This window comes from Prionailurus bengalensis, chromosome B2 (assembly GCF_016509475.1).
Source record: "Prionailurus bengalensis isolate Pbe53 chromosome B2, Fcat_Pben_1.1_paternal_pri, whole genome shotgun sequence".
Taxonomy (NCBI): domain Eukaryota; kingdom Metazoa; phylum Chordata; class Mammalia; order Carnivora; family Felidae; genus Prionailurus; species Prionailurus bengalensis.
The window spans coordinates 104,566,909-104,591,398 of NC_057349.1; the positions used below are offsets into that span (position 1 = coordinate 104,566,909).

General features: G+C 36.0%; 2 protein-coding genes across 3 annotated transcripts in view; one reads left to right on the forward strand and one right to left on the reverse strand.

Annotated features, from left to right (window-relative positions):
- The window catches only part of NT5DC1 (5'-nucleotidase domain containing 1), a 142,415-nt gene that overhangs the window by 20,209 nt on the left and 97,716 nt on the right, over window positions 1-24,490 (forward strand). The gene's annotated exons all lie outside the window — the stretch shown is intronic.
- The window catches only part of COL10A1 (collagen type X alpha 1 chain), a 45,740-nt gene that overhangs the window by 3,529 nt on the left and 17,721 nt on the right, over window positions 1-24,490 (reverse strand). Inside the window, exon 2 of the mRNA XM_043592157.1 lies at window positions 3,813-3,981. Within this exon, the coding sequence (XP_043448092.1) occupies window positions 3,813-3,966 (154 nt within the window). The 5' untranslated portion in view covers window positions 3,967-3,981. The remainder of the gene's footprint in view (window positions 1-3,812; window positions 3,982-24,490) is intronic.

Consider the following 24,490-nt stretch of genomic DNA (forward strand, 5'->3'; position numbering starts at 1 on the left):
GCAGAAATAATGGGAAAATATTTAAGAACTCTAACAATTGTCTTTCACAAAAGCTAGCCTATATGACATCAGTGAGAAGTGCTATTGATTTCTAGTTTATACCTGCCATGGCTCTGCTGAACACAGTTTAGATTTAGTTTGAATTTTTTCAACTTCAGTACATACTATGAGCTCCTACATTCTCCTTTAATTGACTTAAAATCGAAACAAAGAATTAGAGAATTAGATCTAATGGGCAAAGTATATATAAAATAGTATTAAAATATTTATCTAAAGTTTTTTTTGACTAATGCAAATAGATATTGTTGATTTCATAAAGCTGTGGGTTCATTTGAACTAAATACTTCTACTGATATTATGGATTAAATTCAAAAATCACTTATTCACTGCTTGCAATGTGAAAAGTGCCCCTGGGCCACAAGTGTGGGGGAAGCACATGACACATCTTATAAGAGTCCTCAAGGGAGCAAAACACGTGTCCATGTGATAAGTGCTTAAAGAGGTGTCCAAGGTTTTGGTTTTAGTCATTCAAAGGTGGGATTAAACAGAGCATTACTGCCATTAGGATATATAATTAGGGAAGTATTACCATGTCAAAGAATCATTAGGCAACAATCATCATAAACATCTATAAGATACTCTTTCTCAGAGAAATTCTTTAATAGCAAAAATGGTAATAAAATGACATGTGATTTAAGTGTCTACTTGCAGAGTTTATATTAAAATCACTTTCTGTTTAATAAATTTTCAGGAACATAGATGGAATGCCTTCATATACTATTTAGATTCTTACACGTTGGAAAATGGTTCATAGTAATGGTAGATTTAGCAAATGGCATAATCGTTGAATGGTTTGATCAAAACCCTGAAAATGACGTTTGGCTGTGACTTTTGAGCCATACCTTTTTTGTACAAAAATGATTATTTAATTTACTTAAACTTTGTCTAAGTCTTTAATGGCTTTAGAAATCAAAATGAAAACTAAATTGGAATTAATATTAAGTGAATTGAAATAAATTGTAAATTGCCTTTGAACACATATGCCTATGGGTATAGTTCCCATTAACTGTTAATTGTTGGTACATTATTATATTTTTAAAAATCTTTCATATTAATTAACTGGCATGTAAGAAGTAGTTAGCCAATAATAGTTGCCTATTCTCCTGGGTAGAGAGATTCCTGATACCTGAAAAACATTTAGTGACAAATGAAATGTAAAATACAGAGTAGAGTCATTAAAATAGATGTGCTAAAAAAGGAAAATTATTTTAGAGTTGGATATTTTGTACTAATTAGAGTTATGTTTTGTTTTGCAAATTTTTAAATGTATAAAACTTTATTCACCCCTGGATTTTCAGAAAATGACATCAGGAAGAAGATTATGAGAAAAATTAGTTTATGGAAAAGATCTCCATGTAATCATACATATCTTATTGATAGATTGACTTTTTAGTGGACATATATGATATGTCTATAAGTGTAAAGGGGTGTGATACATTGCAAGTAGAATAGATGAATAAGTAGAAAACAAAATAGTACATTTTTTTTCAAATGCAAGCTATGTTAGATGGGGTTTGCTTTAGAATCTTATTCTGAATCTCCTAAAGATCAGTATCCATACTAAAAATGATGGTCTTGGTCTGGTCAGAAATCTGTTTAATGTTAAAATAGGGAGGAAAAACAGTCTTACTGAAAATGACTGTATAGAGCATCTTTTGAAACTGGAAGTTCCAAGACAGGGTGATCTCAGTCACTTGGAATGTTGCCCTAATAAGTCCTCCACCTCTTCATGCAAGAAAGAATGTGAGTTCTGTTGTGTCTTTGGGGGATAGCCCCTGTTTGTTGCTTGCCAACTGAAAAAAATTAAAGATTAGGGTGATACCATCCTCAAGGAGAAATGATTACCCAGCAGAAAAGTTTCTGAAATGCCACAAGCCAAAATAGTGGTTGATTATGTCGGAATGTGGCATCCACCTGGCCACCAGCTCTGCAGTCCTTTGCAGCGTAATTTAGTGTGTTTTGGCTGAGCTGTCTTTGAGCCTGTGTTGAACAGATGAGCCCAGGAATTAAATAGGCACTCTTTGTGTTTCTGTTATCAGTTTAATGTTATAATTGTATAAATTGTGGGCTTTTGTCTTTCTTTCAGTGCATTAGTGCCTGCCAGTGAATGATAAGCTATTTGAGTTTCCACCTCAAATTATTATCAAGTAGAGACCTTAGTGGAGTTAACAATTAAAATGCAGCTTCTAAACTTTTCATTTGTTAGTAAGATACATATTTTCATTTATTCTGCAGAAATAGCCAAGATGATAAAGTACATAAGGATGGGAAGATAGAAATATTTTTAACCTTCTATGAGTGGTGCATGGGATGCTTGAGTCTTTTTAACTCAAGACTGTTTCATATGATCTTAGTAAACTATAAAAAGTGTGACTTAGTGATCATAACAGTGTACCCAGTGATGTTTGTCCTAGCATTTCACATTGCTGTTCGTTGCTTCAAGTAAAGTAGCAGGTTTCCTTATCTTTTATTCTTTCTTTCTGTAACTTTTCTCGTTCTCCTATATTATTGTATTCTGAGACGTTCAGAAGTTTTTGTTATGCACCTGTGCCTTTGTTTTTAAACATTGAGCTCCCTTTCATGAATTGCTTTAAATTTTGTTTTTCTCAAGAAGAGATTCCTGTAAGTTTAACTTGCTCAAAATGGTTGTCTCCAAAAGCATAATTTGTAAAGTTTATGGCAAATACCCTTAGCATTATTTGCAAGGTAAAATATATAACTATAATGAAAAAATACTAAGGAAAGGAAATTTGAGTCCTGCAATCAGTTCAGATTGTTCAGTTTAATTCAGTAGATTTTTACAGGCAGTTCGTGCCAGATGCTATTAAAATGGAATTAGCAAATGTGAAACCTAATAATTGCCTTTCTTGAGGATCTGTTAGTAGTGTACATACATTTCCTCAGTTCTCTTCATAGTAACTGAGAAAGCTGAACAGTTGGGAAATGGATTCAAGAACAAAGTTAAATCGTGTCTAAGGCTACCCCACCCGTACCACCACAGGTGAGGAGGAGGAGTACCCGTAGTGCTGCTAATACTTGAGCACTTGACAGGTATTCACTCACTTAAGCTTCATGACAGCCCTTGGAGATAGCTGCTGCTTCTTTTACAAATGACGAAACTAAGGCACAGAGGGGGACAAGTAACTTACCTGAGGTCCCATAGTTAGTACAAGGCAGTTCATAAGTCTGAGTACTTAACTGCTAAACCATACAGAAATTTATAAAGAACTGTGAAAGTTGCTGCTTCATTTGTCTGTTAAGTTTCTTGGGAAGGCATTAGATTTTATTTGATAATTAAGACTGAGTTTTGTATATGTGGACTAGCTGAATCGGTTGTAAAAGTAAATAATGGTCAACTGTTTAGATGGATAAACCTGCTACTCTTTGTACAATTGGCAATTATTTTCAGTTAAAACGTTTTAAACTTGATTAGTTTTTATTGGATTCATATTTCTAGATTATGGGTAATTGCGCAAAAGCATCATTTGAGGGAAAAACTTTGCACACATAAAAGTTCTTACTATTCTTTGGGTACATCTTTCTACTATACTCATTATACAAAGGATTTTAATGTTCTTGAATAGACCTGCTTTTTCCATAAATTATTTTGTTCTAATATTTCAGACAGGTTTGGGAGTTTAAAGGTAATTGAACACCAAATAGAGTTAAAAGCATTTTGTTTAAGAGATCATTAAGATTGTAGAAAGCAACAACCAATATGTTTATACAGCAAAATACACAGTTTTGTTTACCTTTACTCTTTATGGCATAGGGAATGAAGAACTGTGTCTTAGTGTTGGGGAGTGGGCCTTTTATGCCTGTAGGTGTTTGGTATCGCTCAGCATAAAATCCTCCATGAACCAGGTTCAGGGACAGTAGCAGCAAAAGGGCTGTTTGTGGCAGCATGTTCTCAGATGGATTCTGAAAAACAGAAAAGAATAGTGTCTTGTTATTGACCTGTTTTATCTGTCTGATGTTGGACAGATGAATTCTTTATTCTAAAAGGTAGTTAGCTACCTTTTTTTTTTTTTACCTTATCCTGTTTTTAATGTATTCCATAAATCAGAATTATAAATTTTTAGTTACATGAATATATGGCTTAGTTGTTATTGGAAACCACATTCAAGTAATCAAGCAAAACTGAAGTGATTTTTTAAAAAAAGAAACACAGAAACCATAATTGGATGCATATATTAATAATTCAGTATCTTTATAAAATTTTTTTTAACGTTTATTTATTTTTGAGACAGAGAGAGACAGAGCATGAATGGGGGAGGGTCAGAGAGAGGGAGACACAGAATCTGAAACAGGCTCCAGGCTCCGAGCTGTCAGCACAGAGCCCAACGCGGGGCTCAAACTCACGGCCTGTGAGATCATGACCTGAGCCGAAGTCGGCCGCTTAACCGACTGAGCCACCCAGGGGCTCCATTAATTCAGTATCTTTAACATAGATTGAAACATCCACTAGTTCCAAAATACACTGAATAGGACATGATTTTACCAATATGATTTTATTAAATCTGTCTTTTATGTAGACTGATACGAATTAAACTTTCCAAGTACACTTTAGTGGAAAGTCATTTTTTTTAAATGACAAAAACCAAATGGTCAATTTATTGAGGCTTATTTCCAAATAAGCTAACATGGAGGTCCACTAGAGTATGAAGTGATAGACTTACCTGGTGCCGGCGTTCCTGGAGATGATTTCTTTGCAGCTTTCTGAACCCTCCTGTGCCCAGGTGAGCAGTGCAGAAGGGTGCCTTCTTCAGAGCTATCCGGCAGTATTTATACTGTTTTTTCCCTTACTTCATGAGGTTACCCTGAGTTTAAGCTCCTCCCTCGAGAGGTGGAGAGAGTACTAATTGTGGTGGAAAGTTCTATTGGGCAGGCGTACAGGATCAGGTTGGGCTGTCTTTCCTTGTTTTCTTATTGAAAAATAAACTCTTTGTCTTAAATATATATTAATAGTTTTAACCATGCACCATCTTTTTATATGATTTTATTTTAGAATTTATTACTCAGATGTTTAGGTTGGTTCATGATGGGATGATAATACCCCCTTTTATTTTTGAAAGTACATTCTTGTGTTATTTGTTTGAAAATATTTGGTAGTGTATGTAAGTAGGAAAGGAAGTCTTTTGGATGGGGATGTGGATATGAACCATCATCTAAATTCTTTAATTATGACGGAAAGCCACCAATGTGTCCATTAATGTTCCTAAACTTTTATGAAAATAGCTTACTCCTATTCTTACTTATTTTTGAGCTTGAGAAAAACAAAATGGTAAAAATGTAGATATGTATTGTGTCTTAGGATTTTTGTGTAAGTCCTCAGAAGTTAAGAGAAATTTTATGTATGTTAGTATATACATACTAGATTTCAATTTTTCATATTAAATATTTTAAAGTTTTCAGAAATTCCAAATTCCATGAATTTGATAGTAGAGTTAGCAATATAATTACCCTGAGGCATTATTTACAACATTACAATGTATTCAGTAAATAGCTTCAGGTTTTATTGCTTCATTTTGGATTTTACTTTAGATTTTCAGTAGAGATTACAAAAGCCTTAACTGATAATGTCAAATCATGTCGGTTTAAATAAAATTGTTACGTTCATGGCAGAAGAAGAAAATTCCTCAAACTTTGCTTTCAGTTTAAAAATCTCAGTGGCTTACCTTACCTTTAGGAATCTTGATTCAGCCCAGTTAGAAACATTTTTCCCCTCAAGATGCAAGTAAACATTATCATTGTCATTTTCAGTGGTTAGAATTCTCTTTAACAATATTAGGAGACTCTTAAAGTCAGTTTTCAGGATGCTAAAAAATCTAATAAAAGCGGAATGTTGAGAGGCCAAACTTTGTATCCAATTTTATTGTTTTGGAGCTAAATTAAATCAACTGTACAGGTGAAGTAGGTGAGAAGAAAAACTCCATAACAGGCATAGATACAACATTTTGAAAACCTCTGCAGAGTTAGGGGTGCCTGGGTGGCTCAATCGCTTAAGTGTCTGACTTGGTTTTAGCTGAGGTCATGATCTCATGATTTCAAGAGTTCCAGTCCCACATTGGGCTCTGTGCTGACAGTGTAGAGCCTTCTTGGGATTCTCTCTCTTCTCTCTCTCGCTCTCTCTCTCTCTCTCTCTCTCTCTCACTGTCTCTGTCTCTCTTAAAAATAAGTAAATTAGGGGCGCCTGGGTGGCGCAGTCGGTTAAGCGGCCGACTTCAGCCAGGTCACGATCTCGCGGCCCGTGAGTTCGAGCCCCGCGTCAGGCTCTGGGCTGATGGCTCAGAGCCTGGAGCCTGTTTCCGATTCTGTGTCTCCCTCTCTCTCTGCCCCTCCCCCGTTCATGCTCTGTCTCTCTCTGTCCCAAAAATAAATAAATGTTGAAAAAAAAAATTAAAAAAAATAATAATAAGTAAATTAAAAAAACAAAAACCTCTGCAGAATTAAAGTAGTATGGTTTCAGGATTGATCAACAATTGAAATAATTGAATGTTTGACCAGTGGATGAAATAAAGGTTTGTTCTTTTTGTTGTCCTTTCCTCCTCCTGTGCCTGTCATTTTCTGTATTTCTTTAGACTAAGCCTTGTATAACACCTTACAGAAATGTAAACAGATAGCTCATCTCGGTGATCCGCTTTCTCCTAACTCTCACTTTTAAACCTTTCCTTGGTTGCCATATTTAAAAATCTACAGGGTCCCATATGTCTTTATAAATACTCCTAGATACACATGAAACATAGCCTTTATATCAGTTTAGATTAACAGGAGAATTAGAAAGTTTATATTCTAATACTTCTTTCATCATTTGGAAATTGTCTATGGAACAGCTTTTGTAATTATATAATTAATATGAGCTCTGCTATGTCTAACGGACTGCAAAAGGTAAGTGGGAGAAATGGCTGCCTTCCACTTACTTATGGTTCATTTGGATAATGTTTTGGAAAAGTAGGTGAGGTAACATGGATGTTCTTGAAGGCTAGGCTATAGAATTTGTTTGAAAAGGAGTTATTAGATGTACATGTTGTAGGGGCACCTGGGTGGCTTAGTCGGTTAGTGTCTGACTCTTGATTTAGGCTCAGGTCATGATCTTATGGTTAGTGAGTTCAAGGCCCATGTGGGGTTCTGTGCTGACAGTGCAGAGCCTGCATGGGATTCTCTCTCTCCCTGTCTTTCTCTGCCCCTTCCCCACTCGCGTACGTGCTCTCTCTCAAAAATAAACATTAAAAAATTTTAAAAAAGCAAGTACATATACTAGTATTTTTGTATGTATATATGGTTACACACACGTACACTTATTTGTTTATAATTGAGACTGATACCTGTTAGATACCATTCATATGGAAGTTGAGAAGATTAATTCTCAGCTCTTCCTAGTGCACCTATGTAGACCATTTGTTCATCTGTGGCTACTCCAGCTATTTTCAGAGCTTTTCACCTTAAACTCTCTAGGTGTCTGTTACACAATGAAAAGTTTGGACTAGGTTTCTAAGCTCCTCCAGCTTTAAAATTAGATTATTATTGTCTTTGAGGTATTTTGCTGTTCCCCATGGTGAGACAGACAGTGGGCTTGACTCCATTTAGTACTTATTAGACAAAGTCCATACCAGGTGGTCATATGCCTTCTTTTTGGGGTATGTAAATACATGTGGGTATTTGTCAATCTATATTCCCCTTTAACTTTGGGAAATGTGGTGTCTTTATTGGAGAAGCCCTGGACATTCAACCCTTTTTGCAAATAGTGTATTTATTTCAGCGCAGGGAATCTGACTGCTGTTTGCTTTGTTAGTCACATAAGAAGCACTGTCTTGTCCAAAACAGATTGTAGAATCAGAATATTTGCTAGCCACACCTCACCCAATTGTGTATTTAAAACTATTTTTACTTTGGGAGTTTACTTGTAGCTGTTTGAAGTGCCTAGTCTGTGGCTTCATGATGAAAACCCATCCTACTTAAAACAGAAAGCCATGCTTTTTCAATGCCGTAACCTAAGTGAATTTAAGTATCAAATATGAATGTTTTTTGCATATCTAGCATTTAGCCGCTTTAAGCTTGCCTATCCATTTTCACTACCCAGGGTTAGTCATTAACTGTCTGAATATTTTTTGAGTACCTCTTATGTGTCCGGCATAGAGATAAAAAGTGGGTGAATAATGTGCGGCCCCACCCTTACTGGGTTTGAACAGTGGTTCACAACCTTTTTTCCCCATTTCTACATTTCTGGGAGACATGACACAGTCCCTTCAGTCTTCCATGTTCTGTGAGATAGTGGTGGTTCAGAGACTATATTCTGAAAAAGCCCTTCAGGTGATCATAGTGGACTCCTAAGTTGGAATATCTTGGTCTGATAACACTGTTTGATTACAGCTTATTAATCTATTGTTACATAGTTTTTGTTGTTTTGTGCATATAGTTTTTAACTTTATTGTGGAAAATTTTAGTCTCAGATAGAAATAGAGAGATTAGTTACTGTGAGTGCCTAGGTACCCCTTTACCCAATTTAAACTAATCTCAGCTCCTTGCCACTCAGTCCTTCCATTTGGCATAGCCCAAAGTTGTGGGCAAATGCTACACATATGTTGTACCAATTCACCTGTGAATATTTCAGTATACTACTCCAGAAAATGAGTCCTTTTTCTCTAAAACAAAATCTTCATCATACCTAAAAAACTAACCATTTCTTAATATTATCAAATCCATTAGTCCGTGTTCATATTTTCCCAGTTATCTTAATGTATGTACACACACACGTACATATGTATGTAAGTGTATACATGTTTACATATAAGCATATATAGATAACTCATATAGTGTGTGTATATATACATGTACATACTTATTTATGTTTTTATTGGTTCTTTGTTCAAATTAGGTTCATGAATTGTCCCTAATTTTTTTTTAATGTTTATTGATTTTGAGAGAGAAAGTGAGCGAGCATGCCAGCAGAGGAGTAGCAGAGACAGAGGGAGAGAAAGAATTGAATCCTAGGCAGGCTCTGTGCTGATGGTGCAGAGCCTGACGCAGGGCTCGATCTCACCAACCGTGAGATCATGACCTGAGCCAGAATCAAGAATTGGATGCTTCATCAACTGAACCACCCAGGCATCTGAATGGTCCCTAATTTATATGTTCCTGTTACTGTAGTTTTCTCATCTATGTCTCTTTATTTCCTTTGCAGTTTATTTGTTGAAAACTGGGTCATTTATTTTGTACAGTTTCCCACAGATTAATTTGCATTTTGTTGTCACTTAAAATACTTTTCTGTATCCTGTGTTTCCTATAGATCGGTAGTTAGATCTAGAGGTTTGATCTCCTTCAGGTTTGAGACACACACACACACACACACACACACACACACTTTTATAGCAAGTATACTTTATATAGACCCTAGTATATGGTATATTTCAGTCAGAAGGCCCTTCATTGCTCGTTGTCTCCTCTTGTGGTGTTGCTAGGCATGATCATTATCTAGATTCATTATTTCACTGGAGGTTACAAAATGGTAATATTCAAATTCTATCATTCCTCCTTTGTTTATTAGCTAGAATACTTCTGTAAATAAAAACATTTCTTCATTAGCTACTTGGTTACCTCGAAGTACAGTTTGCATAGAAAAAAGCAGGAGAAATGCCTTTATCATTGTGTAATCTAATAAGCTTATTTTCCTAGCATCCTCTAGAGGTGGCCCAGTGAGTTGTTTGAGTATTATTATAAACTCGTGGATTTAAACATATTTTATGTATTTAAGATCCATGGTAGTTACTATTGCTCAGATTTTTTCCCTGCTTCTTCATGGTGCTCCTGATTTCTTTTGACATGATCCCAATAGTCTTTTATAAAGCTTCTTTCCTTCTAGGATTTCATACGTCCCTGGCCCAGAGCTGTACTCAGGAAGTCTTAGTTCCTTTTGTGGGAAATAGAAGTTAGAGACCACAATCCGGGTGTCTGGGTTCTAGGGGTATACATTGCTCCTGGCTTGGGATTGTTTCTAGGCTTTTCCAGTGGACAGAGCTAGGAAATTCATTCATGTAATGTTAATTAAATATAAAACACAGAATAACCTCATACTGACACATCCAGTTCACATGCAGGATCACAGAGAGTTTAATGATTTTCAACTTAATCGCTAACTCCTTAATCCTATACTGAAATTCCCATTTCTCAGGACAGTAAGGGAGTTATTACTTTGCTTTGTTCTATAACACAATTTCTCAGTAACCATACCCATATTCTCACCACAATATTGAAAACAGTTTAAAATTATTTTTGCAGTTCTTTCAGTATTTCTACTAGACCTATATAGTCAAATTACTGTGCCTTAGAGTCAAAACAGCTCAGAATGCTACCCACTCAGTTCACTGTTAGGTTTGTTTCCTCTTGCTCTCAATTTTTAGAAATGTTCTCTTGAAATTTAATTTTGTTTTATACTTTCCTAAAGTGTTTACATTTCTAGTGCTGTGCCGATAAATGATTAACAACTGGCTTGGGGGTTCGGAAGGTATGTTTGCTGGGATCCATGTTGTAAATACCTTCCACCACAGCCAATTTCAAGCTGCCACGGTAAAGACAACTGGCTCACAAAATACCTGAGCTTTTGTCAGGAGCCAGTACAGGCCAGCTTTAGCATACATTGCGTATTTCTCAAGTCAAATGTATAAAACCAGGAATATTCAGAGAAACTTGGCTTCTGTTATAGACCTATCTACCCTGTTCCACCTGCCTTCTATAACTTTTAAAAAAAAATCTTTTTTTGGTTTATACTTTTATTATTTTTTAAAATATTCGTTCATATCCCCTTGCAGTTTCTTAGATAATGACATCATAAAATACATACTGAATGCTACCTTTTTATGTAATAGTTTTACAGCTGTGTGGTACTTCATTGTATGAACGTGCCATAGTTTTATACCCATTTCCCTATTGATGGACATGTGTGTTATTTCCTCTCTTTTGCTAATACAAATATTTCTACAGTGATTACTTTGTCTATGTGTATTTTTTTGCCAGAATATCTTTGGGAGAGATTTTTACAACAGGATATCATAGAACAAAGGTAAATGCATATGTAATTTTGTTACATATCATTAAATCCCCTTCAGAGGTCCTGTCTCATTTTGCATTTCCACCAGCAAACTATGAGAGGGCTTGTTTCCTCATGGCCTCACCAACAGGATATATTGCTTAGATTTTGTTGAATTTTCAGGGTTTTGCCCATTTTATAGGTGAAAACTGGAATCTTGGTGTAGTTGTGATTTTGACTCTTCTTACGAAGCCTATGGTTGCACATCTTGTCATACAGTTAAGACCATGCTTCTAGCCCACTTTTCCTGTAAGTGTTCTCTATCTTAGGAATATAAACCTCTTTTCTGTGATACAGTTTGCATATATTTTTCCCAGTTTGTCATTTGTCTTTTTTGTTTATGAGTTTTTTTTAACACTCAAAATTTTCTTTGAAGATCCATATGCTTGTGATTCTGAAAATTATTGTTCTTTCATAGACTCAGAGCTGTAAGGAACATTAAAGGTCACCTAGATCAATCATATCATTCTTCAAATGAGGAAACTGGCTTCTGTGTTAGGAATGTCTCCTTCCCTCATGTTTAATTGAGTTACATTTCTGAAGTGAAGAGCTGTTGACGAGAGAGCCCATTGAAAGAAAACGCCACTGACTAAGCTCATATCTTCATCTCCTTATCCAAGCAGGGTGCTGATCTTCCTGTCTCCTTAATCCTTCAGTCTTTTAGCAGTGGAAATGGGAAAAGCGCCCAGAAGCATAGTTAGGGCACTTGGAGATCCACAGCATCCACCACCACCTCGCTGTCCCTCATTCCTCTTGAAAAGAATTTAAAAGAACATTCGTAGGTGCTGTTACAGAGCCCAGGAGCTAAAAATGAACTATTTGTGAAAATAGTCAAATGTGGCTTAGTGGTTAGATACCTGCTGACGGCTTGAAAGGAGAAATTCATGCACAAAAACAGGTGTTTATGAATCTTCAGGCTAGGTCAAGAAAAACAGAGTCATTTAAGAAGTTTGAACAAGGGTTTTATATTCTATTTTCTATTACACATAAATTGCTACATTCCTTAAAGAACTCATAGTTTTGTGCCACAGGCACTTAATGACATCACCATCTTTCCAAAGTAACCTGCTGAGTTAAAAATATAGAGCTCTTTGGCTCCTTGACCTCTGATCTTCAGGGATCTCGGCCACCCAAGAGGCTCTTGGCTGTTCAAACATGTTCCTACTCTGTTTACAAGTTCAGCTTTCACGTGCAGTCTCTGCTAAGTTAGAAGAAGTTAGAAAAAGTGTAGAAAAGTAAAGTTTTAACGGGGCAAGTCACGGGAAGACACTTTCTTTTTGGATCTTTTTACTCCCCTGCTTATTATCGTACTTTGAACCACTCCATAGTCACAAAGTACCTAAAGGTACAAAGTACCTAGAGGGTACCTGAGGTACCTGTTGGTAGCAATTGGTATTTGCGAGTGACAACACAGACCATCAAGAAACCCACCCCTGAGACTACTGCTCCTGCAGCTGTTCAACTTCCTCATAGTAACAGTTATAATACATTGCACGGTTTAAGTCATGCTGGGCCATACTCTTTGATCAAACAACATCCTTACCTGGCTGACAGATTTCCACTCCTAACTGAGCTGATGCTAAGGGACTCGTCTTCCTGCCCTCTCTGGCTCCTCCCCACTGCCCATCAGTTACCCTGGCGAGGTCACCTGGCCTCCTTGTTCCCTGGTTTCCTCATCAGTGAAATCCCTAACATCTGCTTACTTGCTTTCAGATTTTAAAGGTAATCACTATTTAGAGAAAATATAGAAAATAGAAAATAAAATTTGTACACCAAGGAGATATAATGACTGTTAATAGTGGTGTCCCCCACCAACACCCCCCCCCCCCGTGACCTTTTGGTGCTAAAATTATCAATTTAATCACTTGTGAGTCAAAATAACTCCTGCTGCTTCTGATGACAATGAGGCTGAAATGTACACATGCTATGGTCCTGTCCTGTTTTCTCTTATTTTTATTTGTTGGGAAACTTGGAAGGTGAAATAAGATATATGTAAAGAGGTGGAGCTGTACAAATAATGGCGAAGGAGGAAATATCTCTGATTCACACTTGAATCTCTTTATAGTGTCCGTCTTCTCCAGTGTCTGCCAAACTGTTCTTTAACAGTTCTTTAAGAACTGTGCCAGTTGCTGTGTGCCAGTTGCTATGTTAGATGCTGTAACCTGCTAATACTGATGGTCTTAGTCTCTTGGAGGAGACAGATAGCAAACACAGCCTCTTACAGCCTTTGCTCTGGCTTCTTTTAGAATCCAGAATTCACGGATTCTGGCATGAAATGAAGTCCATGTTCCAAATCATCAAACACTGTTCTCTCATCACACTTTATACTCATTTCTGAATGGAACTCAGGGTCTATGGGTTATTTATCACAGAAACTCCACTCTGTACAAGTACTGTCTGGTACAAAGCATGAACTTCATAAATATTTGTTGAACGAAGGAACTAAGAGCTTTAGGACACCAGATTTCAATATTTATTGAGTGTGGGCATTTTGCCTCACACTTGTGGGCACCGAGAGGTGGGGCCTTTTGCACAGTGCTGGTTTGGAACTGGGTCTTTTCAGTTCATGTCTTACCTTGTCTTACCTTAAAATAGCTCTTAATTCTTGCAAGAGGTCCCAGCATGACCAACTGCTTCCCAGAGCAGTTTTCACAAAAGATATTAACTATGGCTGCTGTTCTGTCCAGTGATTTTGTGCCTTAAACTTTTCTATCACCAATTAAGTTAGAATTTTGGAGTTAGGTTTTCCAAAGACAGTGTTTCTCAAGGTAGCCATGCTAGGGGGTATATCATTAAGGAAGTAGTTCCAGGATGGGAGCTGAGATGTAGAGAGAAAGAAAAAGGAGAGAGGCCTGGATTCTGAGGAATTTAAAGGGATTTCTTTAAATGTCTCAGGATCTGAACATTACAGTTTCAAAGGAATTTTTATATATGCCTGCGCTTCATTTTCAAAATTTCCTCACCCATTCATACCTCATTTACTTGTTGATATATTGACTCATTAAAGATTTTTTTAAGTGTTTATTTATTATTTTTGAGAGAGAGAGAGAGACAGAGCACGAGCAGAGGAGGTGCAGAGAGAGAGAGGGAGACACAGAATCTGAAGCAGGCTCCAGGCTCTGAGCTGTCAGCACAGAGCCTAATGCGGGACTCAAACCCATGGACTGCAAGATCATGACCTGAGCTGAAGTCGAATGCTTAACCGACTGAAACACTCAGGTGCCCCAATATATCAATTCATTAAACTGCTCAGTATATTAGATTCCTTTTACATTCCAGGAAATAAAAATGGTCTCATAGGTTGTGGTCAGCATTTATTGATTCTTTCCCTTCTCAGACTACCTGTTAGCACCTTCTCTTTTGAATGAAAATGCATGACCTTTAAAGGGAGAGAAATGTTATTGCTTGGAAAGAGAGTATTGGATGGGGTGCCTGGGTGGCTCAGACCATTAAGCGTCCAACTCTAGATTTCAGCTCAGGTTGTGATCTCATGGTTTGTGAGTTCGAGCCCCGTGTGGGGCTCTGTTGTGACAGTGTGGAACTTGCTTGGGATTCTCTGTGTCCCTCTCTCTCTGCCCCTTCCCTACTCATTTTCTGTCTATCTGTCTCTCTCTCTCTGTCTCGGTAAATAAATAAGCTTTAAAAAGGCAGGGGGAGAGTAGTGGATGACATTTTAAAACATTAAGAGTTTTTAAGGGGCGCCTGGGTGGCGCAGTCGGTTAAGCGTCCGACTTCAGCCAGGTCACGATCTCGCGGTCCCGGAGTTCGAGCCCCGCGTCAGGCTCTGGGCTGATGGCTCAGAGCCTGGAGCCTGTTTCCGATTCTGTGTCTCCCTCTCTCTCTGCCCCTCCCCCATTCATGCTCTGTCTCTCTCTGTCCCAAAAATAAAAATAAAACGTTGAAAAAAAAAATTAAAAAAAAAAAAAAAAGAGTTTTTAAGATGAAAAATTTGAGAATCACATTCAACATCACTAAAAACTGAATTTTACAGCTTCAAGAGACACTAACCTCAAGTAAGTACCAGCAACTGATATTTAAATTTTGTCCATAGCAGCCTTAAATTCTTGTTTTACCAACTTCATGTAAATCCTCTAGATAACAATGACAGAGCCATGAGTTATACCTGTTACTTAGCAAAAGTATATTTGAGCAGAATGAACTTTTTCCTATTAAAATCTAATGTAATAGGTCATTCGATTATTTATTGAACTATATGACTTATATTATCAAAAAGTATTTTTCACAAGTTATAGTGACTATTTACTCTGGCTTCGTTATATTTTAATTTAGTTGGAAAAAATGTTTTAGCTATGCTTCAGATTCCACTCTCACCTGTGGATCAACAGACCCATCCCTGGTCATGTTTTTATAAATATTCTTATTTACTAAACCAAAGTATCTTATAAAATGGATGTGTGCAGTACATACACGTTTCCATGGAAATCAGGTGTCTTAGAGTTGTGAAATCTGTCAGGGAATGTCCAACTGACTAGCTTACATATTTAAGTTCTTACCATGTGCTAAGTACAATTTGAAGAACTTTGCATAACTTATTTCATTTGCTCCTTGTAGCAGCCCACGAAATTGGTACTGTTATTATCCCCATCTTTAGACATGAAGAATTGAGGTCCAGAGAGGGTAAGCATCCCAGCCCAAGATCACACAGTAGGTGATGGTAAAGTTACTGTTTTCTGGGGATCGGTGTTAAGGATTTTTGAGGAATCTAGTGTAATTCTGAGTATTTAAATTCTGACGATTTAATTAGGAACTACTGTGTGGGCTGTTCTTTGTCAAAGATTAGTGTGTAAGTACAATTCCACTGTGCTTGCTTTCCAGATGATCATCTCAGATTGGTGGAAACTGTTTTTCATTAGTTCATTTTAATTCAGATTTTGCTAATTTTTAAAAAAAGAAACTTCAATTAGTGCTCATGGTGCTACTGTTGGTATGTGTTTTTTTATCCTGAAGAAATGTCAGTATATTTCATTCATAGCACATCATGGCCTTTTACAATGACTGAAAGGTAGGGTGGGTTTACTAAAAAATTCTCAATGTTTTGGGAGACATTTGAATTCTTACTAATATTTTAATCCTAGCAATGGATAAGCCTTAGTAAAATTTAAGAGACTATTTGTTCTGAAAAAAAGAGATCCCATTTTAGAAACCTTAATGTGGCATTCTCAACTTCAGGGAGTTTTTTGATGGTTTGTAGGGAGAAAAAGGAGAGCTTTTTTATGAATTGATTTATAATTTGAATTCTCTTGCTCTTATATCTTAGTGACATTTGACCTACTTCTTCAAATGCTACTATTTCTGTAGGATCAAAATAACTCAACTTTGAGGAAATGATTAATCTAATTTTTATCTTTAATTCACTCCTGCTCTTCATATGGAAAATCTGGCACCAGAAACCTTGGGTACATTTTAAATTCTGTATTACCCTCTTTTGATCTAGGACTAGCACACCTTATCAAAGAATCTTTTTTCTTCAAATTAGGTAAGTTCAGTATTGTGCTTAATATAGAAAGTTATGTTCCAGGGTAAAGTTTCATTGACATACCACCACTTCTTAATTTTGAGTTCATAGTAGTTTCATTATTTAGAATTAGTATTTAGACATAATTTGTTAAGTGGAGCTAATCAGGTGGCATTAGAATCCACGCTTGATTTTGCAAAATGTGGCACTAACTTACATATGCTAATGGGGTCCATCTTTAATTTCATATTTGGATCCTCATATTTTTATAGAATTTTATAATTAGCACCAGTTAAAAATGACAAAGGATTGTTCTCGATTACAATTATGGTATTAAGAGAGTGAGAATAAATACTTGTATATTTCCCACTTTGCCTCTAGTTCTGCTTTTGGTTTTATTTCTCCTAACCCATTCTTTTTCACATTGGTAAATATTAGTTTATAATTGCTCTTTAATTTTGCAACCAGTAGGATTTACCTCATTGCAGCCAAGAAAGGCTTTTAAAGATTAATTTAGGAAAAGGCATATTGATTGTATAGGACAGATAAAATAATGCAGTTAACAAAAGATAGACATGTGTTTCTAGTATATATCACAGCTATTAAAAATGCAGATATAATGAGAAAAGAAATATTTGGTAAAAAATTCTAATAGAATTAAGGAGGGAATGTTAAGAGGTTTGTAGGCTCTGGGGAAAAAGGGACCTTATTTGTTACCAAATGTAGGTTTTTAGGGGTGAAAGCTCTCCTTCTGTTAGTAAAAATTTGTGGGTAATCAAAGGCTCAAAAATCTTTGTTATTTGGTATAAATGTAGGTTAAACTCATGAAGACTTTAGGTGATAAAATTATTATGTTTAAATCTATTTAGAAGCTGACTCCACAGTAATATTGAGTAAGAATTATATTTGAAAACCATCTATTATTTGACCTTATTTTACCCTTAATATTGACACAGAATTCTTGAACATTTTAATGCCTGTCATATGCTAGAAATGTAAGAGTACTGAACTGCTTTTAAAATGCACTTGACTGTGTTAATGCAGTGTTAATAAATTTTTCAGATTTTCAAAGAACATTTCATAAGACAGTAAAGAGCACTTCCATCTCTTTAAATTTAACTTTACTTTATAGCACTTTACTCGAGGATCCAGTTTTTCAGTTGAGACGTCTACATGGAGGCCATGTTTATGGGCTGTGTGACTCTTTAGATGTTTCTTGACTTGGAAGGAAAGAGGGAAAGAAGAACTTAACTTTGTTTTGCTTAAAAGACATTATAGATATTAAGTCATCTTCACAGTAGCCATTTGTATAAAGGTTATGTCTGTGAGACCCTAGTAAAGCACTTGAGTGTTCTGTTGGTCGTTGTTAAATAGCATTCTGTGATTATCACTGTAATTAGACCTGATTTGACTCTGTCTTCATAGTGGGCTTGCATTTATTGAGCATCTTGTGTATGTCAGATACTTTGCTTTTCTCATTTGACCCCCAAGAATCTTACGTGATAGATATCAGCCTTCTTATTTTGTATGCAAGGAAACTGAAGCCCAGGCAGTTGAACAAATTACACAGGTTCAATAAAACAGTAGGTGGCAGAGCAGGGAGTTTGGATACCACAAGAGCATGCTATCAGGTATTTTTAATTTTTTAATACTCCTCTTTTGTTTAATATCCTGTGATTATTACTTAAATCAATCAGCTCTTGCCGAGCTTCCACCCCTTATAAACGGTAGCTGAAATGCTAGTATAGCAGTTCGTTTGGCTAATCTACTTTCTCAGAGTAGAAGCAATTCCGTTGATTTCCTGGCCACAATATGCCTGTCTCCCTCTTCTGCTTTACATCATTGCTTCCCACTGTGCTAAAAAAGACTTCCTCTTTCAATATTTAAAATTGGGAAAGCTTTGATATATATAGTATATATGATTTTTAATACAAAAAGCAATAATATTAACATAGTGAACATACAAGTACCTGCTGTCCAGCCAAAGAAACCTCCATTACTACTGCTTCTGAGGTCCCTGTGCACATCTCCCTGACTGCACTCCCTGTGTTCCCCTCTGCTGAACTGTGCGTCTGTCGTTCCCTCTGTCTTCATAGAAAATATACCCTTCTCACATCCCATGCCCCAAAACACCCACATACATATCCCACAGTAAACTTTTTTGTCGTGTCTTTTCAAATTTTGCTTAAAGGAATTACACTGTGCGTGTGCTTCTGCAACTTGCTTTCTGGATATGTCGTTATGTTGTTGAGATCTGCCCATATTAATGTGTATAGTTATTGTTGATTCATTTTCCACCACTGTATAATTTCTTCTGGTACGAGTAATCAGAATTTATTTTTGTTCATTTGACAATGGATATTTTAGCTAAGTTTTTTTTCCTGTTAAAATAATGCTGCTTTAAACATTCTTATACATGTTCCCTGGCTACCCACAGAAGAATTTTTCTAAGGAGTATATCTGGGAGGGGCACCTGGGTGGCTCAGTCGGTTAAGCGTCCAACTTCGGCTCAGGTCGTGATCTCACGGTCCGTGAGTTCGAGCCCCGCGTCGGGCTATGTGCTGACAGCTCAGAGTCTGGAACCTGTTTCAGATTCTGTGTCTCCCTCTTTCTGACCCTCCCCCGTTCATGCTCTGTCTCTCTCTGTCTCAAAAATAAATAAACGTTAAAAAAAATTTTTTTTAATTAATAATAAAAAAAGGAGTATATCTGGGAGTGAAAGATCAAATATACATAGTTTCCATTGTACTGACAAATGTCAATGTCAAATTGTTTGCTAAAGCTATTTTATGTTTTATCAGCAGGGCATAAGAGTTACAACCACCTGGCATTATCCAAATTTTAAAGTTTGCCAATCAGTTGTAAAATGCCATCTCATTAGATTTTTATTTGTATATTCCTGATTTCCAATGAGGGTAAGCATATTTCATATATTTGTTGGTCATTTGTGTTTACTCTCCTCTCAATGTCTGTTTATACCTTTGTTCATTTTTTATTGGGTTGTCTCTTATTGTTTTTGTTGATTTTTTAGCATTCCTTAAATATTTTGGATATTAATTTTCATTAATTGTATGTGTTGCAGATATATGGCAGCTTATGTGTTGTCTACAGCTATCTTATCCAAGAAAGACTTGATTTTTAAAAATAACTCATTGAGGGGCACCTGGGTGGCTGAACGTCCAACTTCGGCTCAGGTCATGATCTCACGGTTCGTGAGTTCGAGCCCCACGTCAGGCTCTGTGCTGACAGCTCAGAGCCTGGAGCCTGCTTCGGATTCTGTGTCTCCTTCTCTCTTTGTCCCTTCCCCACTCCCTCTCTCTCTCTCACTCTCACTCTTACTCTCTCTCTCAAAAATAAATAAACATTGGGGCGCCTGGGTGGCGCAGTCGGTTAAGCGTCTGACTTCAGCCAGGTCACGATCTCGCGGTCTGTGAGTTCGAGCCCCGCGTCAGGCTCTGGGCTGATGGCTCAGAGCCTGGAGCCTGTTTCCGATTCTGTGTCTCCCTCTCTCTCTGCCCCTCCCCCGTTCATGCTCTGTCTCTCTCTGTCCCAAAAATAAATAAATGTTGAAAAAAATTTAAAAAAATTAAAAAAATAAATAAATAAACATTAAAAAAAAATTTTTTTAATTAAAAAAAAATTAACTCCTTGAGACCCAATAAGTTATTTGTTACTCTTTTCCCAACTTTCCAGTGGGACTTCAAGCCATTGTATATTCAAGAAAAAATTTAGCACCTCTGTGAAAGATGGTGGAGAATGTTTTCACTAAATTTTTCTTTTGATGACTTTCCTTACTCTGAGATAGATGATTTCCTTTTATAGAATTGCAGTTTAAGATTACTTGCAAAGGTTTTGTATAAATCACTAACAAGTTTATGTTCAATATTTGAAATCAGGTAAAAGGTATATTTCTTCTCATGTGATAATAACTAGCATAACATTTTCTGGATTAGAGTCCTAATTATTTTAGTAAGTAATTTTCTGGGGGAAAGAAAAAACACTGTAAATGTGAGATGTTTCCAGTCTAGAAAACATATAGGAATTACTTTTTCAGGAAAATTTTGAAGTTACTTGGATGAAAACTCAAACTACATGTTACCTCCAATTTTCATTCAATAGCTGATCAGTAGTACATGATACAAATACAATTGATACTAGGAGACTATTCCATTTTACTTTGATATATGTGCAACTTTTGTGGGAGCTAAATGGATGCCATTTCTAAAATATGACACTAGTATTCACCAGTGCTCTATTTTATTTTTAGAGTCTGTAGGACCAATTTTAGTAATTTAAGTTTAAAAGCCAAGAATGTCATAAACTCTGTTTTATTAACACCATTTTTGTTGGTTTTTTTTAACCTTAAAAAAAATTACCTGGCATATTCTTAGAAAAAAGTAGTAGAGGTTGCATTGAGTTGGAAAAAAACATTTTTTTTTTATACCATAAAAACCAAAATCACATGCAGTCTAATTTGGCTACTAAAAAAGATCTCCTTACTTTTAGGTTTCATATTTTATATTTAATTACGTATTTTATATATCATCAATGTCAGTTTTACTCAAACTCCTTTTTCACTCTTAAAACATTAAATGAGCATATATCTTCTGACAATTTTGTTGAAATTTGTTGGAATGTGAAAATAAACACGTACAAGAAAATGAGATCCTTTGTTGATAGTGTGTGGTGAAAATTAAGTTTTGTGCTTATAGTAAGGCATGTCTTTAGTGACCTAAGAATCTTTATAGAATGATAGTTCATAGAGGTTCATGGCAGTGGCTTGGAGTTAAGCAGGAAGGAATCACTGAAATAAATTTATAGAGTGCTTCCAACATTGAAAAATATAATTTGGCACTGATTTTCTTCCTTCTCATTTCTTATTAACTGCCTTGAGACTGCAGAGGTTGCAAGCTCTTATGTTTATCAGCTCTAAGAGAGATTTTCTTATTGTAAAGGGCTTTGTTCTAGAAGTCCCAGAGTCTTAGAGGAAAAAAAAAAGGTCCAGCATCTTCACACAAGTCAGTCTGAATACATGAAAATCAAGCAAATGCCCCCAAATGTCTGGAGTAACTGTTCTTTGTGTTATGCTTGGAAAATTTGGTGACATTAATGATTTCTATCTTACTCAGAAAAAGCTATAGTTTTGTCATATACATTTTGCTATTACTATGAAATTCCTGGAGACAGGGTGTAGTTATTTGAGTAATTTTTAGGAGTAATATCAAAACGCCTGATATTTTACTCATAATTAAATTTTTCTCTGGAATGGATTATATTTGAAAGAGTTTTCACCAGTGTAGATAATAACATCAGAAGGAATAGTCGTATTACATTTTCTCACATTCTTATTTTAATTTTTTCGTTCAGAATGAATTAGTTCTACTAAGTATAGATTTTTTTTCCTATGAAAACTGCCAATAAGTCACACTATCTTTGTTAGCCATAGTTAAGGAATAGGAAATGTGCCATTTTATTACAGCTATAAATTTGACATTTTGCTGTGCTACATATTTATGTGTTTGATTATATGTATTTTTAAACACAAGTGATCATTTTGTGAATAAGCCTAGGAAATAAATTATTTACTCAAAAATTAACTATAGTAATTCATTTTATTATAATCAAATCAAGAAAGATTATTAAATGCCATTAATTACAACATGACTGAATTTGTAGTGTTTGGTTGTGATGTGTTTACTCTATTAGATTTTAATCTATAACAATTAGTAAGATATTTTAAATACTTTATAAAAATGTAGATGTGAATGGAATGTGTCATACCTTCTTATACTTCTTATAACTAGAGGAAAAATTAAAGAGATTAGGAGCCTTTTCTTTGTGACTTCTCACACATTGCCAAGCAAATATGGTCATTGATTTTTTTTTTTTTTTTTTTTTTTTTTTTTTGGTAACAAGGATATCCAGAGCTCATTTATTACTGGCTGTTCTGCATTTGGATATTTGGATTTCTAGAGTGTTATATAATTGGAATCCTTTTTATAACAAAGTGTGAAAGTGAAACCTTATTCTTGTTACAACACTAAAATGTAAACTTAGGGGGTGCCTAGGTGGCTCAGTCAGTTAAGCATTCAGCTCTTGATTTCGGCTCAGGTCATGATCCCAGGGTCATGGGATCAAGCCCCATTTCAGGCTCTACTCTGAGATAGAGCATGCTTAAGGCGCTCGCTCTCTCTCTCTCTCTCTCTCCCCCTCTCTCCCTCCCTCCCTCTCCTCTGCCCCTCTCCCTGCTCAGGCAGGCACGCGCACGCTCTCTCTCTCTCTCTCTCTCAAATTAAAAAATTAAAAAAAATTTTTTTGGAGTTAAATGTAAACCTAAAGGAAAGCACCAACTTTGATTCACACATACTGAGCTGCTAAATATGTTTTTTGAATTTGTTTTTCCTCATTTTCTGTATTACTTTAAATATAAGATTCTAAGTTTAGAACTTAAATATTTGCGTATATTTAATTTAAATAAACTGTGATTCCCAATAAGCTAGTAAATGGACTCTTAGAATTTATCTGTAATCCACACCAGACTTTAGGACGCCTATTTCTTAGACTTCACAACAGTCATGTAATCTTTAAGGGGACTGGGTGTGATCACAGAATGCACAGCAGGAATGGTGAGCCAGTGACATTTGTCCCTGATGACTTTGAGCTAGTTCACCATACCCTAGCGGCAAACATGCACAATAGGAGAATGATCCCTCTGGCATGTAGTTCAAAATGTGATTTTTTATTTTTATTTTTTTTAATTTTTAATATTTATTTTTGAGAGAGACAGACAGAGTGTGAGCAGTGGAGGGGAAGAGAGAGAGGGAGATACAGAATCCGAAGCAGGCTCCAGGTTCCAGGCTGTCAGCACAGAGCCCAACGTGGGACTCAAACTCACAAACTATGAGATCATGACCTGAGCTGAAGTCAGAGGCTTCGCCGACTGAGCCGCCCAGGAGCCTCCAAAATGCGATTTTTTAAGCAAAGAATCTTAGACTGACAGCACTGACTGTTCTCTGCAAAACTTTGTTACTGGATTTGTTTCAAAGTGTGCTAGTTGCCAGCCGTGGAGATAAGATCTGTGAGGAAAGATTCAGCTAGAGTATGATGTTGAAATATTCCTAGAGGGAATGAATGAACCAATCACAGATTTGGTTCTTACATCAGACTGACACGTGAGAGGTGGCATGCCTTTCAAATCTAATGCGTGAGCAAAGTTATGGGGCATAAAAGCTTCCTTTGGGTTTAAAGCATTAAAATAGGCTGGAAGCTTCTTTAGGATCTTCATCTCCTACAAAGGGTGTTGTTATGTTACAGAGGACAGTTGGTTACTGCGTATTATTAAATGTCTCCAGATGAACTTGTTTTGAAAGCTGATGAAATGTTTGAAATGTAATGAAATGAATTGGCAACAAAATATTTGGATTATGGTACATCACAAGATTTGAGTTCAATAGCTCTTCATGGTAAAATTCTAAAAAAATTAAACAATAGCATTAAATTGCTGGTAAAAAAAAGGAATGCTGATTTTCAAAATTCAGGATTTTCTCTCTATATATTAGGGAGATCAGTTACATTAGAAATCTCAATCAGTGTTATCTTAACTATTTTCTCTTCATCTCTTACCCAATATGTATTTATGTACCATGTTATAATCTTCTACTCTGAATATTTCAGAGCTTTCTTTCAGATGTAAACAATGATGTAAAAACCAAATTTGTATTTTCAAGAAAATGTGAAAATGATTTGTTTCTTTTTTTTTTCCCTGTAACTTACTGTTTATGTTAAGGTGTTAACAATTCATCTTATCTTTTAAAGTATGATTTTGTTTTTAGCAGTAGCTGGGTAGCTGAGTCAGAAATTGTTTTTATGAA